The sequence below is a fragment of the Mus musculus genome, chromosome 2 (genome assembly GCF_000001635.26).
Source record: "Mus musculus strain C57BL/6J chromosome 2, GRCm38.p6 C57BL/6J".
In the NCBI taxonomy this organism is placed as follows: domain Eukaryota; kingdom Metazoa; phylum Chordata; class Mammalia; order Rodentia; family Muridae; genus Mus; species Mus musculus.
The window spans coordinates 12409681-12428554 of NC_000068.7; the positions used below are offsets into that span (position 1 = coordinate 12409681).

The 18874-nt window shown below is 42.6% G+C and overlaps 1 protein-coding gene and 1 pseudogene across 19 annotated transcripts in view; both read right to left on the bottom strand.

The window, feature by feature from the left end:
• The window catches only part of Mindy3 (MINDY lysine 48 deubiquitinase 3), a 72227-nt gene extending 62418 nt beyond the window's left edge, over nt 1-9809 (bottom strand). For 7 of the 19 annotated variants that reach the window (XR_001783166.2, XR_003953695.1, XM_006497525.2 and 4 more), the window contains exons 1-2: nt 9479-9809; nt 321-400 (exon numbers count right to left, since the gene is read on the bottom strand). Coding sequence is in view for 8 of the 19 variants with exons in the window: in XM_006497525.2 (XP_006497588.1) it covers nt 321-400; nt 9479-9572 (174 nt within the window). In the remaining 11 variants the exon portion in view is untranslated. Of the gene's footprint in view, nt 1-320; nt 401-1572; nt 7057-9478 lie in introns of those variants that run through there. The other 12 variants (NR_149732.1, NM_001355538.1, NM_001355536.1 and 9 more) reach the window with 4 other exon arrangements.
• A 2105-nt stretch (nt 9810-11914) lies between these two features.
• On the bottom strand, nt 11915-12346 carry Gm13321 (annotated as a pseudogene).
• Nucleotides 12347-18874: the final 6528 nt, after the last annotated feature.

The following is an 18874-nucleotide window of genomic DNA, read 5'->3' on the forward strand; positions in this document are numbered from 1 at the left end:
CTATACCCTTTAAATGTATAGATTTTATAGTATCAAAAGGCTCATTATATTACACAACAGATCTTATCTCTAACTCCAAATCTTCTAAAACTCAGGGTACACCTCTTACTTTCCCTTGAAAATGCTACTATTGTAAGGACTCACTCATGCTCCAAAATAAAGAACTTATCTTTATCTTGATAGTTAGAACTCTAGGTGTACGAGTTGTTAGAAGGCCATCTCTGGTTGTTCTGTAGAGTACAGACATCAGAAAACAGAGGCAAGCCCAAAGTTTGGAACATGTCCCTTGTCTAAGGAGTTGGTAAAGTAGTCTATGTTACCTGGACAGGTGCAATAACAGCACAGGGGCCACCTTCAAACTGCTCTAATGCAGATCCCTCTGATTCACTAAACACAAACCCTAAAAATAAAAGCAATAACAAGGATTAAAAAGAGTTCCGGGAGCAGCTATAAAGAATTGTTCCTATACTTTGCTTTGAGCTCATGTTTCACAACAGAAAATATCTACAGTTATTGGAGAGAATGCTTGGTCTTTCAAAAAACCAAGAGGACTCTCTATCTGTCTCTGTCCCTCTCCCAGCCTCCTCCTCCCTCCCTCCCTCCCTCCCTCCCTCCCTCCCTCTCTCTCTCTCTCTCTCTCTCTCTCTCTCTCTCTCTCTCTCTCCCTCACACACACACACACACACACACACACAATTTCACACACACAATTTCACACCCAGGAAAGGTAAAGTGGACTTTAATGGAAAGGACAATAAGTCTGACTTTTATTTAATTCTTGGTCTAATGAATAAAATTAGCTCATGCATGCCAAGCACAGAGTCAGCCCTAAGCCACCCCTACAACATCTTAAATCTCACTTTTCCCTACTTTCATATGCTTGAAGGAAGACTGGAAATATAAACACCAGTGTTTTTGTTGCTGTTCACTTCGTCCTCCTCCATCCCCCCATTAAGGATAATTACTGAGAGCACTCACTGTAAGGGAGCAGTGGGCTAGGTGGTAGCTAGAATACTTGCCTAGTTATCTACTTCATTCCAATACTTGAGTCACATTCTGTAACTTAAGAACTAAATGGCATGATAGATAGTAAGTGTTCACAGGCTGGCTCTGTCTTAGTTTAAATACTCCTAATCAGCATTAACTGATAGCAGCTACAGGGATGCAGATGGCCTTGGGACAGAAGGCAGGAAAATCCACTAGAAACCACGGGGGGGGGGGGGTTGGGGGGGGATGGGGATGGGGGGGGGGAAATAATCACACTATCTCCCTGAGCCGCAGTTGTTTTATTTTTAAAATGTTCACTTTCAGTTCCACTACACTAGGGCTCTACTGAATTTCAGTATTGGTTAAATTCAGTAACCCAGACAACACACTGGGTTTGCTTATATTTCATAAATACCAGATCTTATATGTGCAACTCAGAATATATACAAGACTGCTAAAGTCCCTGGTCTGCAGGAGCTGATCATCCAGTTGAAGAGACATGTAGATAGGTAATACTAAAAGACTAAGTTAATGTGACAGAAGAATGAAGGGTCTCCTGGGTGCAAAAAGGAACAGTGTACTTACTCTGCCTAAGTCAAACATTAACAGATGACCTGGAGGAGGAATATGGCAGGGCATTTGGCTGGGAAACAAGGGTAGGCAAATAATGTTCAAGCATGCCGAGCATCAGTACTGAAGGGAGCAGGGCTATAGGAGCAGGAAACGCTGGTGGATCAAAGGGAAATTTAATGCAGCTGAAGGGCTGGTTAGAGGCAGAAAGAAGTGTGAACAGGCAAAAGGGAAAAGAAGAGGCACATGCTACACAGACCTGTGTGAGCCTGAGGAAGCTCTGGTTCTTGCACAACTATAAAGTTTGCTTCTTTTGTAAAGGATGAAAATAGGAAGACTCTTTTAAGAGCACAGTAGAGATGTAACTGGCCTAATCAAAGCTACTTTCCTAGGGAGAGGAAGAGCTATTTTCAAATGGTATTTATAAAATGAAGTTAAAGCTTGATTACTATATGTAAATGGAGCATGCTTGATATAGACGAAACAAGAGTTGCCTCTGAAGTTTCTACAGACAAAAAACACGGAAAAACAAAAGGCTGATGATCCAGAGCTTCCTCCCATGTCTCTCCTTTACCCTTTCTTCCAGCATTTAACTGTTTCACATAGTTTTTAAAAAATCAGTGATTCCACTAAGAAGTCCACCCCACACCCTGTCTCCTGGCCTCTCAGCCCTATCCCAGCCATCTCTATGCTACAGCCCAGCTTTCTCAGTGCAGTCTCTGCAGATGAGTTCACTATCAATCCCTGGCTGCAGCAGCTCACTCTCTCCATGCTCACTGGCCTCCTGCATTCTGGTCTTTTGTTGCATGTTAGCCAGTTTATCCTCCATGTCACTGCAGTTCCTCTTAAACACCACATTTCCCAGGCCTTGGCCTTGGGATTAGGCTTTTTCCTCTCTGTATGTTCTTTCTGGTAGTATGCAGAATTTTACTTACCCCTAATAATTTTGTCTACTCCCACAATTTCCATTACTGACTGTAACCAAGAAATCCCCAAATACAGACCAGACACCGAATCTGAAGTTCTCTTGTGGCCCTGCACAGTGACTTCAGTCCCACTGGTGAGATTCTTCCAGGTCTTCAGACATTCCTGTCTCCACCTCTCAAGTGCTGGGATCACAGGTATGTTCCACCACGCCTTTGTACATAATGCTCCTTCTGCCTGAAACACATGCTTGCCCTTTCTGAAGAAACTCTGACTCATCTTTTAGGCTTCTTCCTTCCTTTTGGCTCAGGGCTCCAAAACATATCTCAAATGTGTCCTGTATCTCATCAACTTATAGTTCAGACAGCTTGCCCTGTCCCCTGCAGGACTGATAAAGGCTTCCAGCCACACTGCCCAGCTGCTCATCTTCTTACCCCTTAGTCATCTGTACTGCCTGGAGAGTACTGCAGAAATGGAAAACAGACTTGGTCACAACCTGCTGAAAATAGTTCTATAGCCTCTCAGTGCAAGCGAAATAGAACCTTAACTCCCTTTTCTGATCTGAAGACATGGTGAGGTCGCCAATTCAATGGACCTCCATTTTACCTTTACTTTGATCGGCTAAGAAGTCCATAGTAATGCTGCTCTTCTCTCTCGATGAAATGCTTCCACTCTGGTCTTCATAGTCTTCAGGATTCAAGTGAGATGTGAGCTCCTTAGAGAGACTTCCTGGAAGACCATAAGTACTCTCCCATGCCTCACAGGACCAGCATTTATCCTAATCTATATTTATGTTAGTTTATTACACAGGTATCCGTGGCTGTTTCCACCATATGCTGTATACCCACTGCATGTTAATGTCTGTTCAAGTTCTGAGAGGGAAGACAATTGGGGGTGTTGGTTTCCACGAAGTAAAATACATCAGTTTCAAATATGTAAAGGAGCCGTCACTACCACGTAGAAGCGGGGATACTGGACCTCAGGACAAGCTTTGGGACTACAGATAGAAATGCAATTATCTGGAACAGTCAGCCCAGTGAGTGCCAGCATGCACTGCAAAGATGATGAAGCTAAGAACATTAAAAAGTGAGCAGAGGCAAGGTCAGCAAGGCAGGGTATCAGCTTAGAGACACAGGTAAGACAGGGACATAGCAGCAGAGGTTCTAGAAAAGATCAATTAGGTACAAGAGTAGTCAGCTGCGGCATGTGCTAAGACATAAGTGCTGGATCAAGCGTGCCACCAGTACTGCAAAAGAAACTCAGAGCTAGGGAACAGCCAGACTTTAAATGACAGGAGAAACAGCAGAAGCAAGCTAATTCTTGAACAAGTTTCAGAGAAGAAAAGAGGATGGCAGGATGGAGAATTATTTTGATGCTTAATGACTAAGGATGTCATTAAGGATATGTGTGTGTGTGTGTGTGTGTGTGTGTGTGTGTGTGTGTGAGAGAGAGAGAGAGAGAGAGAGAGAGAGAGAGAGGCATATGCTTTTAATCCCAGCACTGGGGAGGCAGAGCCAGGTGAAATCAGAGTTTGAGCCTAACCTGGGTCTATGTAGTGAGTTCCAGGCAGCTAGGGCTACATAGTGGCACCCCTATCTCAAAACAAACAAAAAAACAAAACAAAGTGAATGAATAGATGATAGACAGACAGACAGACAAATAGAAAGAGATAAGTGGGGGCTGATGCAGCGACTGATACGGGAAAAGGAAATTGGAGACCTTGTCTTACAAGGTCTGAGACAGTGCAGCACAGCAGGGGTGACTCCCAACCACATAGAGGTTGTCAGCTGTGCCCCCCCCCCAACCTCTACAGACTTACAGTACTTGAGATAGTGCAAGGGACCCACCTAAAGTTAAAGTTAAAGTTAAAGTTGTTTTCACAACACTATCAAGACCTTCATGTTAAGTTCCTTAATTTTGAAGGGTGTGATGGGATCCTGAGCTCAGAAAACTTGAAAGCTGGTGACTGCACAGATATAAATCTTAGAAAATTTCTAAAACAAAGAGAAGCAAAGCTACTGGCTGGAGTCAGGGGAATGAAGAAGGGAAGAACTCAGGTCCTGTCTGGATGCTGATTCTGAGATGTAGAAGGACAGCTTGTTGGGGATTGTTCTGGTGCTGTTATGCATCAAATGATAAATTCTGTACCGCAAGATCTGGTTGCCCCAAGTTGAGCAAATCCCTATGCCTTTGTTGTATGAACCTAGCTCCCTAATTAAAATCAGTTGGCTAAAAAGCCTAGAGCCTGTGATTGGGAGGTAGAAAGAGAGGTGGGAACTGAGGATCTCAGGAGAGACTGGGAAGGAAGGAGAAAAGGGGCAGAGAAGAGAGGCTGCCAGGAGCGGAGATGGACCACGATCACAGGGATGATGAGTGGAAGCGGGGACACTCAGCTAAGGTGTAACTACTGTCTGCTGATGCAAGACAGGTTTATCCACAACACCCTGGAGCTCCTGAGAACAGGAAATGGATAAGACGGATAGGAAAACATGGAAAGTGACAACTAAAAGTGCTGGTTATCACATTAAGACAATCAAATGTCAGGTCCGACCTAGGACTGAGAAGCAAAGCCAAGAATCTGGGCCACACCATCCGAATCCACCTGTCCCACACCTTCTCTTCCGCTAAGCTGGGCTGGGCCTTTCCAGCACTTGGGTAGCAGAGTTACAGCCAAGAGACTTCACTGTTTGTCCAAGAAGATTAAGAGAGGAGTCCCGGTACTGCGTGTTAGTGCGGAGGAGGATTGAGAGTCTACAGACTTTCAGTCCATGTAATAAACACCAAGTTAGCCTTCCCTAAGGAGTCCACCAATATTCAAAGAAGAAGTAAAAACATTAGTAAAAAGTCTATTATAATGCATCTATCAGGATCCATGGAAGGTTGCTTACAGTTACAATCACACGATAGAGAGTTGTTTTATTTGTGCCCTTGAACATGAGTTTGTTAATGTAAGGCTACTTTTCTTGTCAAATGTTTTTTCACTCACATTATTTCCTAGATTTAAAAGAAATTTGTTTATTACAAAAACAACAATTTCTGATTAAATCTAAAATTACTCATCTAATAACTGATTTGACAGAGAGTTTTGTAACATCTGTAACATATTGTGACACAATGAAGACAGTGACTCTGTCCTCAGTATCACATTTTATAACACCTAATTTAAATGTGGCCCATGAACCTTTTTGCAAATTTTCACTCTTTACTCTCAAGCCTCCACTGTACCCACACATCCTTCCAACCAACAGGGCAACTAAGGGCTCTAAAGTCTTAGTAGCCGGTGTAAAACCAACAGCACAGACTTGGTTCGACTACTATAAGCCACATGGTCTGGGTTAAGTCAAGTATCTGAATGGGGCCCCATTTTCCTTAGCTAATAGTGTTAGACTAGACACATTTACCCTCTGTTGTCTTTGAAGATTGTGAACCCTGGACAGCATAACATCATATGGCAGACATTTAAAATCTTTGAATTAACGAGACTATACTACATATTTAAAGTACCAAATAATTAATCCTCTCCTGTGGTAGGAACATTGTGGCTTTTAAAAAAATCGCTTGTTAGGTGAATTACAATTTAGTTATGCTAAATGAAAGGAAAACCTAAGCTCAAACTTTGACCCAAATGATCTAGTAATGAAAAGTGTATATGTGTGTGTGTGGTGTACCGCTGTGAGAGGACAGCTTGCAGAAGTTATCTTTCTCTTTCAAGCCTAGAAGTACTGAGGGTTAAACTCAGGGTCAGGCTTGGCAACAAGTACCTTTCCTTACCGACCTATCTTGCTGGCCATTTTATATTTTTTAATGATCCCTCAACTTTTCACTAACATAAAAATTTTATTTTTCATATTATGTAATAAAGACTGTCTCTTATTCCTGAACCCCTCCCCCAATCTAATTTTAATCAAGATGGCCTGCCTCATCACAAAACAAAAAACAAAACAAAACAAACCAATATTCCCACGTTAAGCTGTTATAGCCAGTACCTCTTTCCCACCACAGCTTCAGGTGAAACAATAAAACAAGAAGTTTGGAGGAAGGGACAGTGTGCTTTCTGAGCTCTGCGAAGAGCTAAGTTAAGGCCAGGAAAGCACAGGCCTCAAAGGCTTCTTAAACGATGTGTTAAGAAGCAGGGCAGCTTTTGTGCGTCACCAGAGGAAAACCTAGAAAGAGCAAAGTCCCTGACAGGGAGTCTACCGAACACCAAGTTACACAGTCAGCACTGAAAACTGAACTCTTAGTACGTCCAATGTATGAGCAATACTACTTCTGTCAGACAGAAGACACCAGTTTGGGTTCTGCTGGGACATGGTCAACATGACCACTTTCTACTATCTCCAATGCTAACATCCAGATCTGCTCCACCTTCCCTCGGGGGCTACAGCAGGGACCATCTGATTAATTACCATCTCACCTCTGCAACTCTCGACCACAGCAACCAAACCAACCTGAATCCAGAACCTCTGTCTCTTTTGCTCCAAACCTTTCAGTGAAATTCTTATTTCATTCAGAATGTGGGTCAATGCCCTTTTAATGGCTTATATGAATGACCATATTACTTTTAGAATGTTTATTCCTGCCCCCTTCCCACTGCGCCCCTCCCCCCAGCCACACTGAACCAAAAGTCCAAGGAACATTAGACACCAAGATTTGTACAGGGGTGAGGCCCTGCGTATGGAACACTTTCTTCAGATACCTACATGGCTCCCTCCAGGGACTCAAGTGTTTCCAGGACTCTCTGTCCCTTCACCTAATAACCATTGCAGGTGCTTGACGTCTGCTCTGCCAGCCCAGGCTTTGGCGGCCAGGACTCAGGACACCAGTGTGTTTTACAGGAAAAGAGCAAGTGCTGCCAATGAACTGAAAAAGTGAAAACTCATTTTCACAAGGTAGGCAAACCAGGGGAAAACGGAAACAAAAAACCAAATTGTCAAACTAAAAAGCGTCAGTTTGGAGCTGCAAGACATGGCACTGTCTTTTATCCCAGCACCCAGGAGGTCAAAGCAGGTAGATCTCTGTGAGTTCAAGGCCAGACAAAGCTACATGGTAAGACCTTATTAAAAAGCAAAAATAACTTCAATTCAAGCCTTTTATTAAAGGGATTATTGATTTTAAACAAAATTGGAGATCTGGAGAGATGGCACAGTGGCTAAAAGCACTGACTGCTTGTGAATTGGACCCTGGTTCTATTCCCAACATCCATATGCAGGCTCACAACCATACATAACTTCAGTTCCAGGGACTCCAGTGCCCTCTTTTGGCCTCTGTAGGCACAAGGTATGCACGTGGTGCACATGTATACAAAGAAGCAAAACATTCATATACATATGATTTTAAGTAAAAAATTAAAGCAAATACTTAAATAAGAATTGCTCAGAAATAACCCAAAATGCATACTTCTTTAGCTGAAGTGAATTTCCAAAGAGTTAACTGAAACCGTCCATCAATGAAAAACTAACAACTATGTGTTATTGGGTTGGCTTATTTTAACAAGCAAAGCAAAGCAACATAGTAGCTTTACAAATGTAACTTCACAAATGCAAACTCTCTGAGTGTACCTTTGCTCTACAAACCATTTTATACCTGCATCTTATTTTCCGAAGACTGAGGTTACAGCTGTCAATTCAATGCAGTTATCGACCACAAAAATCAAGCCACTTTACTAATGCAGGAAGTCCGTGCCCTATGACTACTCCCATAATCCCAAAAGACTATCGACAGCAACATTTATCACTGCCCTCTAAGAGTAGCTCTGAGCATCATTAGACTAGCAGAGGAAGGGCTGTGATCCATATTCCTTTAAAGAATGTAACCAACAATATCAGATGCCATCACAAAATCAGGGATACTTGAAGACAAGGGAACAATCTAGCAGCAAGCAACACTGTGTTTCCATTCAGAGCACCACACCTAACCACATTAATTACAACATGAAACTGCTTTCCCGTATTACTCACCTAGATCTCCACCCTCCCACCACCCATCCAAAAAACATTCCAAACACTGACGATAACTTAAAGCTCACTCGAAGGCTGGAGATGTAATGATCTTAACAGTGGCACCCTCTTTGTATCACACATTGCAGTCCCAGGGCCCCTCCCCTTTCACTCCTGCAGCAGGTTAGCCCAGAGTGGCAGAGGCACTTGCGTTCTTTGGTAAACACTCTCTCACTCAAACTCTTCCTCATCAAAAGCCATTTAGAGCAATGGTTCTCAACCTGTGGGTCGCGACCCCCTGGGAGTCGCATATTAGATATTTATATTACTACGTAACCGTAGCAAAATTACAGTTATGAAGTACTTTTATACAAAATACTTTTATAATTAGGGGTTACCACAACATGAGGAGCTGCATAAAAGGGTCACAACATTAGGATGGCTGAGAACCACTAATTGGAGCAGGGGTACTAGCTCTGGGTATCCAACAGGCCAGAGCAATGGCAATAGAACCTAACACAGAGTACCCGAGGTGTCTGAGCCGGGTTATTGGAATCAAGTCCGGGATCTAGAACTGAGCGCAGAGTCCCGAAAGTGGTCAGAGCAGGGGTACTGGGATCAAACTCTGTAGGAAAGAGTGCGAGTACCGGAAGATTAGAGTTGTACTAGTACCAAGCGCCGGTACAGGGAAAGAAAGCGAGTGCGGGAAGCCGAGCAGCCGCAGCTGGGGTACTGGGACCAAGGGCTGGTACGGGGAAAGAGTGCGGATACTAGAGGGACTGAAGCCGGGATACTAAGCGCGAGCACAGGGAAGGAGTGAGGGGACCGGAGGGGCTGGAGCTACTGGGACAGAACGCGGGTGCCCCGAGTGCCTAAAGCGTGGTTACTGGGACCAAGCACGGGTACTGGTGAAGAATGGGCATTGGGGCCAAGCGCCAGGTACCCGAGGTGATGGGGTCGGGGCGAGATGGTGGAGCGGGGGTAATGGGACCGAAAGAGGCGTCCTGGCCCGACTCCCGGAGCCCAAGCTGAGCGGCTGGAACGGAGCCCTGCCTTGGTACCTTGCGTCCAGCGGCAGAAGATGGTGTCCGACAGTCCGGGACTGCTCTTGGTGCCCCACACCAGCTCCAGCAGCTCTTTGGTCACTTCGGACATGATGGGAACTGGACAAGAAGTGGGTCTTTGCTTCTCGGACTCCGGTCCCGGAACATAGGGAAGGGGAGGCTCGAGAAAAGGGCAGCGGGACGGCAGCGGTCGGACGCGAACGGGAGGTCGAGATGGGTGAGGGCAGCACACTGCCGGCACAGACCGCCTGTCAAGCCGGGCGAAGCGGCAACTAGGAGTTTCCCCTGCCGGAAGCGGCCTGACTTCCGGCTTCCTTTAGCCCCGCCCCCGCGGAGGGCTGGGAGAAAAAAAAAAAATCTCTTCCCCGGAAGCAGAAGTGGAGAGAGAGTCTCTAAACGCTAGGAGACTTTGGCTTTTTTTGGGAGCTGTCCTGTTTGGGGATAGTTGGACTATTGACTTTTGCACTGCCCTACCAGGGGGCTGAGACCTCCTCTCCTGGACTCTGCTCTACTTTTTTTCTTAACCTTTTTTAAAAAATTGATTTCTGCTCTACTTTTGTAGCAGGCTTTGAGGCTTTTGCTGTTACCTGGTCCTTGAAATCTAGAATATTATGTAAGCTAGAATTATAAGAGGATGGGCTATACCCTTGAGTTGAAAGTTGCCTTCCTCAGTCTCTTGATAAACCTTAAAAAAAAAAAAATCCAACCAAGTCATTAGCTAGTTACACCTGTAAATGCATTTGTGTATTTAAAATACCTCTACAGGTATAACACATTACAAAGCTAACTGGGGCTAAGCTGACCTAAACCAACCAATTGATAAATAGCACAGATTTCATATCGAAATTTTAAGGCCCCTATGTTGGCAGTACTTGGGATTAAAGACCCAGGTTTTATTCAAGGATTAACATTCCATTATACTTAGTATGAAAACTATTTGTGGCATTTAAAAAAGAATTTTCATTGGTTGGCTTTGACAATTAGGAATGGAAAGGGCAAATGTGCATTATAAAAGTTTGTGGACATTGGGGTGTTTGTTTGCTTATTTGTTTCTGGAATGCAGTATTTCATACTTATTTGGAAGTCGGACTCTGAGTCATGAAAACCCCAGACTCTTCCATGCTGAATATCAAGTTAGCTTCACTCCACCTTTGATTGTTGTTCCCTAAATTAGTAATTGCCATACACTTATCACCATTACACATATTGTGAGGTATAAAAGAAAAAAAATGTGTAAAAGGATCCAGGTCCTTTCTGGCATATGGAATATATTCACAAAACAAGGGATATTTTATTCATTAAGATATTTTGTGGCAATTTGATGCAACACCAATGACTCACATTTTAGGCACCTTGCTATTTAATATAGTAATTTTTCAAGACACATAGTTTGCTGATTTCAAAATACAGATATCTTATCTTGTTCCACGTTAACTAGTTAAGATAAATGAACTCATTTTAAATCACCCAGTTTGAAAACAAGGGTTTCCTAATGTATAGTTTTTTTAAAGCATTCTTCCCTGTAGTACCAGGGGATTGCTAAAAATACCTGTTGTGACCACGGCCTTCCTCATGAGTTTTTAAAAATGTCTCTTGTATTCTCTATATTATTTTTTAAAAAATTACATTCATGCCAGGCATGATGGCACACACCTTTAATCCCAGCACTTAGGAGGCAGAGGCAGATGGATTTCTGAGTTCAAGACCAGCCTGGTCTACAAAGTGAGTTCCAGGGCAGCCAGGGCTATACAGAGAAACCCTGTCTCAAAAAAAAAAAAAAAAATTACATTTATTTATTTGTGTGTGTGTCTGTGTGTGTGTGTCTGTGTGTGTGTGTGTGTGTGTGTGTGTGTGTGTGTGTGTGTGTGTGTAAACACACTTGCACATATGGGTTTTTGCATAGCATGGCACACATGTAGTATAAGAGGAAAACCTGAGGTAATGGGGTCTTTCATTCCTGAGGATGGAAGGCATGTTTCAGGCTAGGCATCAAACTCATTAATCTGTTTTATGTGTTAATCTACTAATGTGCTATTTTATTGGTCCTAGAGTTTTCTTTAACCTAATTTTATACAGTGAATCTTAGCTATTTTATAAGACAGAATATGCATGTTATTTTACATAAAGCTTTCTTCAGTCATTACAGTCTAAACCAACAATAACTTGTGAAATTTCACAGTACTTCATCTGTAACTCTCTATGACCATGGTATCCTTACAATTGCAGAGAGTTATTTACTTTTTTCCTAAAATGCAGATGCATGAAATATTATAATAAAATAAGTATTAATCAAAGGAGTGAAACATATACTGAAAGTTAGGACTAAAATTTACTTCCTGTGACAAACCAACATTCCAGCTTTGCCAACTCTTAAGACATACATATCTCAAACGGAAGGTGTAATTTTTTTTTTGCAGTTTTTGTGATTTTATTTTAACCCAAAACATGCACACAAGCCATCTCTTCATTTTCTCCACTGCGTAGCCTGGCGATGGGATTGGTGACTCTGATGGCCAGCTGTGCTGCTCATTCTACGATGGCTCCTCGGTTCTTAGAGGACACGCTGCAAACAACCTCAGCACAGTAAGATTTGTTACACAGCCGCACTTCCAGCTCCTTGACATTGTGGACCAGAAACTTCCGGAAGCCGCTAGGCAGCACGTGCTTGGTTTTCTTGTTGCTCCGGTGACCAATGTTGGGCCTCAGGATCTGGCCCTTGAATCTTCTTCGCACCCTGTTATCGATGACTCTGGGTTTCTGCCAGTTTTACTTAATTTTCACGAATCGGTCTGGCTGGTGCCTGATGAACTTCTTGGTCCTCTTTTTGACGATCTTGGGCTTCACCAGAGGCCGGAGGGCAGAATATATACATAAATAGATGTATGTGTGTGTGTGTGTGTGTGTGTGTGTGTGTATGTATATGTATATATTCATTTAATAATTCAATATTATATTTGTTTTTCCCAGTGGTATAATGATAGTTATTACATAGCTGATCCGATATCTAGCAATACAGAGAGAAAAGGCTGTATTTTAAAAGCATGCTTTTGTTCAATTTAAATATATATACATATTTAATTTCATAACGAATACTATGTCTTAATTGCTTTTCTATTGCTGTGATAAAGCACCATGACTAAGGCAACTTTATAGAGGAATGTGTTTACTTGGGCTGAAAGTTCCAGAGGGTTAAAGCCCCTGATGGTTGGAGTAAAATAATGGCATCAGGGACACCTGAGAGATCACTTCTCACAGTGCAGGCAGAATCAGAGAGAACACTGTGAACATGTGTCTTCTAAACCTTCAGAGCCTTCCTTCTGTAACACACTTCCTCCAATAAGGCCATACCTCGTAAGCCTTCCAAGTATTTTCACCATGTGCGTATAAATTTTCAAATGCACCACCCCGTGTGAGCCATTCTCAGACAAATCACCATACTATATTTGAATCTTTTTTCCACTCCCTCTCTCAACCCCCCCCCCCCCCCATGGCCTCTTGGATTCCTCTTGCATTTGTGACTTTTTCTTTTTTCTTGTTATACACAGCCCCTAATGAGTCTGTTTAGTGTTGTGCATATTCACATGTGTGTAGAGCTGACTGACTACTTTGGGATCGGCGAGCTCATTCCTGGAGGAAGCCGAGTCCCCTTCTCTCAGCAGACGTTGGTTGGATTATAGGTATACATGTCAGGAGTGGACCTTGGGAAACTTCCCCAGTCCTTGTTGTGAGCCGGCCAGTGGCTCACATGGACAGGGTACACCTGAGTGGCAGGCCGGAACTGAAAGAGAGGGAAACTAAGCAGATGAGAGAAAAATGGAGCTAAGTCAAGGTTCTTGATCAAAGCTCAAATTGAAAGAAAGATGAAATTTCAAGACCTGTAAGTCATATAAAGTACTCAGAAATTGCTGGTTGTTTGTGAGCCTAGAGGCTGCCTGGGGCTGAGAAAAGAGAAAAACAAACCTGGGTATGCCTCATAGTTAAAACATTCCTGGGAACATCTTGACCATAAGATAAAGGGGAATGTGAAGACATAGCAGGGCTATCTGAACTGAGTCAACAACTCACAGAACTCTGACACCCTGCACGTACATGTAATTTTTCTGCTGATGTTTAAATAAGCCAATAGTGTGTCGCTGTGCTGAATTCCACACCCCTAAGCCCCTTACCCCATAAAAACCCCTAGCTTTCGAGCCTCGTGGCCCGCATCCGTTATCTCCTGTGTGAGATACATGTCGGTCCGGAGCTCCATAATTAAACGTCCTCATGTAATTACAACAAGATGGGTCCTCGTGTTTCTTTGGGTGCTCTCACACTCCCGAGACTAGAGTGGGGTCCCTGAAAGGGGATCTTACAAAATGTTTAATGGCAAATGCGCTTATAAAGGGGGGAGGAGAGGCCCATTCCCGCCAATTCATTCTTGGAGCCCAGCTGCAGGTGGCAACGTGCAGGATAGGGTGTAGTCTCTTGCGGCCTCCCAGCAGGTAGAAGTATCTTGGAGAGGAGCAGTGACAGTGGCTGAACAATAGAGTGATCTAGGGAGGAAGGCTCCACCCTAGGCAATCTCCTTAGTGGCAGCAAAGTCAAGGTCTGGCTCAGCCAGCTTCAGGCTGGGGGAAGGTTACAAGTCCCTGTCACCTGATGTTGTCACTATACAGATTTTTTTGTAGGCACCCATACAGCTGTGGTTTCATGGGTACAGCTTCCCTGCTGTGTCTATCTAACACCATCCTGCATCCGGCAGCTCGATCTTCTGGCTCCTACCTTTCTGCCCCTTCTGTGATTTTCCATGAGTCCAAAGAACATAGGCTCTGATTGCATATGTATCTATTATAGTTGGGCACTCTATGATCACTTATTCTCTGTATTTTGATCAGTTGTGGGTCTGTGTAATAATTTTCATATGTCTCAAAAAGAAGCTTGTTTGGTGAGCAGCAAGAGCTACACTTATTTGAGGGTATAAGAATAAATATTTAAAATAGAAAATAGTGGTTAAAGGTTTTCTTCTACAGTTTATGATCTCTCCAACCATGGATGGGTGGTTATGTTTACAGTACCAGGCATAAATTCCCTCTTATTGAGGAGACCTTATGTCTAATACTTCTGCAGTTGTTTACCCTCAAGATAAAAGTGCCACAAATGGCCATATTGGGGTATGTTCTGGTTTATAGGACTATGGGTTGCTTTTCTTCCTTTCCATAGCACCATCTAATACCATGAGAGCTACTGCTCAGGGAGAAGACATCCAGGTCAGGTCACTTGAGTTCCTCTCAGTCAGCCTCTGAGACATGTGGTGTTTTCAGCAGTGGCCTTACCTTCATGAGGCAAAGCCAGAGCAGTGACAGGAGCTGATATGGTTTGGGGAGTCTCTCAGACACCGGTGACCAACAACAGAAGGTTTCCCTTGCTTGGCATTGGGGTTTTTATTAGGTGGCCTATGACTCAGACAGCATTCTCACCCTGTGTGGTATAGCTCCGTTTAACACACATTCCCCTACCCCCGCCTCCCCACACACACATCTTGTAAAGTACTGCCTATTTTTTTTTCTCTAGCAGTTTCAATGGAAAAAGTATGTTTTGAGAAAAGGAAACTAACTTGATCTGTGATTTTTTTTTTCTGAATTTTAATCTATACTTCAGGGGCAGACCTGAAATAGACACTGATTAATGTCCTTGTCACTTCTTTTATAGTACATTTATTATTTTTTATGTTTTACACTTTTAACTAGCAGCACATATTTTGTCAAGTAATATATAATTAATGTTAAATTATTTATTGGCTTGCTTATTTTTTAATTATAACATCTAAATTGTGAGCTTCTTTTACAATGGAAATATGAATTTTTATTTATTCAGATTTTTTATTCAATACTTTTATAATAACATGTACTATCTCACAGCAAGGGAATTATTCATTATAAATTCCTAACCTTGTTAAATTACTTTTCTTGTCTTTCTTACAAGTTCCTTTTCAAATGAAAGAAACACATCTTTGCTTTCTATCTGTCCACAAACGACCATGAGAAGAAAGAAAATCTTCAGTAGGAGTCCTTATGTCCTAAGTTAGTGTATCTTCTTTTTCTTTCTTTCATTTTTTAAAAAGATCTATTTATTTATTTCATGTATGTGAGTACACTGACAGTGTCTTCAGGCACACCAGAAGAGGGCATCAGATCCCCATTACAGATGGTTGTGAGTCACTATGTGGTTGCTGGGAATTGAACTCAGGACCTCTGGAAGAGCAGCCAGTGTTCTTAACTGCTGAGCCATCTCTCCAGCCCAAGTTAGTGTATTTTCATTACACTAACATAAATTTTAGAAAACCTCCAAAAACCTACCCTGCAATACAATTAAAAATCCTATACAGGTCTCATCCTCTATTCATTGATAAAGTTTACTCATATACTCTCTCCTTTCTGGTAAAACCAGAAATCTTAACAAAGTTAATGAATGTTATTTTGCATAGTTCTAACCTCTGACCAGATGGATTTACAAACTGAGTCCATGAGACCCTTTCAAATCCTCCATGGTCACATTCAGGTATGGTGTCATTACACCAGCATTTCCTAGCAACGTGATTATGTGGTAGAAAAGGAATGAATAAAAATTAGTTCTTCATCGGTCCCAACCAGAGGAAACTAGAAAAACTCAAGACTTAAGAATGGGAAAGGACTGCTGTCATGGCTGAGCAATATCAATCCTGCCTGCAACCATGATGAACTTAGCTCAATCCTCGGGTCTTTAAAGAAGAGAACTGACTCCACGTATATGTTGTGGCACAGCCACCTTCACACACATCATATATACAATAATATTTTTTAAATGGAGAAGTTATATATGTATATGTAGAGTTTTCTGTAACTAGAAAGGCACAAGCCAGGAGCTGAACTGCCTCCCTCTGAACTTCATGTTTAAAACCTAGACACAAAAGCACTGGGGGATGGGAGCTTTCGTAGATAATTCTGGTCCAGTGAAGTCATAGGATTAGGCCTTAATTAACAGGGCCAGCATCCTATTTTCTATAAGTACACTCCAGAATACATATATTCATTTATTTATTCTCTTTCCTTCCCTCCTCTCTCCCTCTCTCTCCGTCCACAGAGAGAAAGCCTTGTAACTACACGATGCAATCAGCCACCAGTGATCCCGCAGGGAAGTCTCATTTAACCTATGGGCTGCAATTCCCTTAACAGAGGTTGCCTAAGACTATCAGAAAACACAGGTTTTACACTACAATTCATAACAGTATCAAAATTATAGTTATGAATAATTTTGTGGTTTAGGGTCAGCAGAACATAAGGAACTGTATTAAAGTTCGCAGCATTAGGAAGGTTGAGAACCACTGCTCTAAACCAATCCGTAGAGATATTTGTTGTTAGAAATCTAGCTTCCAGAACTGTAAAAAGGGAAAAAAATGACATCTACATAAGCCATCTAGTCAGAAATATTTCATTAGGTCATCAGTAGCTGATCATTACAGGGGTTACGATTTAAAATCAGCATAATAATAATAATAATAATAATAATAATAATAACAAAAATGGGACAGAGTCTTAAATAAGAAAAGCAGCTGCTAATACTTATCACCTTGTGTTATGCCTTTATATATGTTACAGTGAATAACTCTCATTCCCTGTGATGTAAATTACTAGATCTCTTGAAAGGATAAATACTTTGTTCTGCATCGTGAAATAAAAGAAAAGAAAAAAAAAAATAAAAACAGGGTATAAGTTCAGGATCTACCGCCTATTCATCTTTTTGTTTAATACTGCTTGGTGACCCATTCAGCCGGTCCAGTTATTTGAGTGTCTCGAGGGGACCTTCTCCTAAGAACCAAATGGGGGGAGGGAGAGAAGAGAACCAAGTGCAATGAATGACACACAGAAGCAGTCTGATTAGCATCAAGGTCTCACTGTATTCAGCAAAGCTCAAGGCTTAAATGCACAAGCAAAAGGGGAAGTACTTCTCAGCAGGAGGGATGGGGCAGTGGAAATTTTTTCTTTTGGTGACTACACTGGGAAGCAGGAACTTGGTGGTATCAGGGTACATCTTGTGGTCAGGACATCCGGCGCTGACTTAGGGCTGGAACAATCTGTGGTTGTTCTTGGAACGGTGCGTTGGTAGCCCGGTTTTGACCCCCTTTTCTTCTTGGGGGGAGAGGCCCAATTCAGAGATCAAGACAATAGAGTTGTCTTAATAGCTCCCAACAGTTTGGTTGTTAACACAAACTTTATTTTAAAAGTAACAGGAGCTTGAGACAAGTTTTGGGCAACCGTGGAGAAGATCATATTTGTATTCTATAATGCTGCCTGGCAGGGAGGAGCGCAGACACTGAAGGAAGAGTCCGGAAGTGGCTATACTGGTCTGGAAGTGGCTAAACCAGTTTGGAAATGGCTGCAATGGTCCAGGAGAAAAGCTTAGGGTTTGAATTATGCCCATATCAGTGCTATGTTTCAGTAGCAGTACGTTCTGCAGGTGTTTGGAAGCAGAATATATGACCTTGGTAGACTAATTAACAAGTTGAGACACAATTCTATCTATCTAAATGTACGATCAGCATCTCTGTGGACAGGAGAAGAGCTTAAACATTAATGTGGATGAAAGTGGCAGGCCTGCCTGGCTCCCTGTGTGGAAGCAGGCTGACAGACTGAGTCACTGACTTCTAAAATCCAGTATTTACTGAAGCCACACAGTGTGAAAGCTGGCCTTTACTAGGGGCCTCTCTGTCCTGAACATCAGCCAGGAGAGCTATGAGCAGTGCATGAAGTTATGATCCTCTTACTGCAGAGAGTGAAGAGAAATTGAGGTCTGGCCAGGATACCAAGTGCAGCAGCAGCTGCATGCTGCTTTCTTCAGGATTGAAGACAGACTGAGTAGAAAGGCTCCCACTTGATAGTGGGGGCTTCATTAGTTAGTCTGGGCCTCTCTGGGGAAGCACTGCCAGCCCAAAAGTGCAAATTTCAGCTAAACTATTATGTCTGTACACACACACACATACACACACACATACATACACACACACACACACACACACACACACACACACACACACACACACACGCACGCAATTTTAGGAAGATAGTGATGCCATATGATGTTTTCAGACATCCTTTTGTTATTTTACCCTACTCCTTCCTGACTCATCTCCTTCCCCACTCCCTAGTTAAAGCCCCATATTTATTCCACTCGCCCCTTCAGACCACTCTCACCCTCTGATTCCCTCCTTGGCATTCCTCACCGCCATCCCTACTTGTGCCGCCCCATGATCCCCTGCATAAATAGGCCCTTAGCAAGAGTGACACCAATGGACATGTTAACAGTGCGTGTCTGTTAATATAAACTTCATTTAAAAAGATAAGAGTTTGAGAAGAGTTTTGATCCGTGGTATGAGAAGAT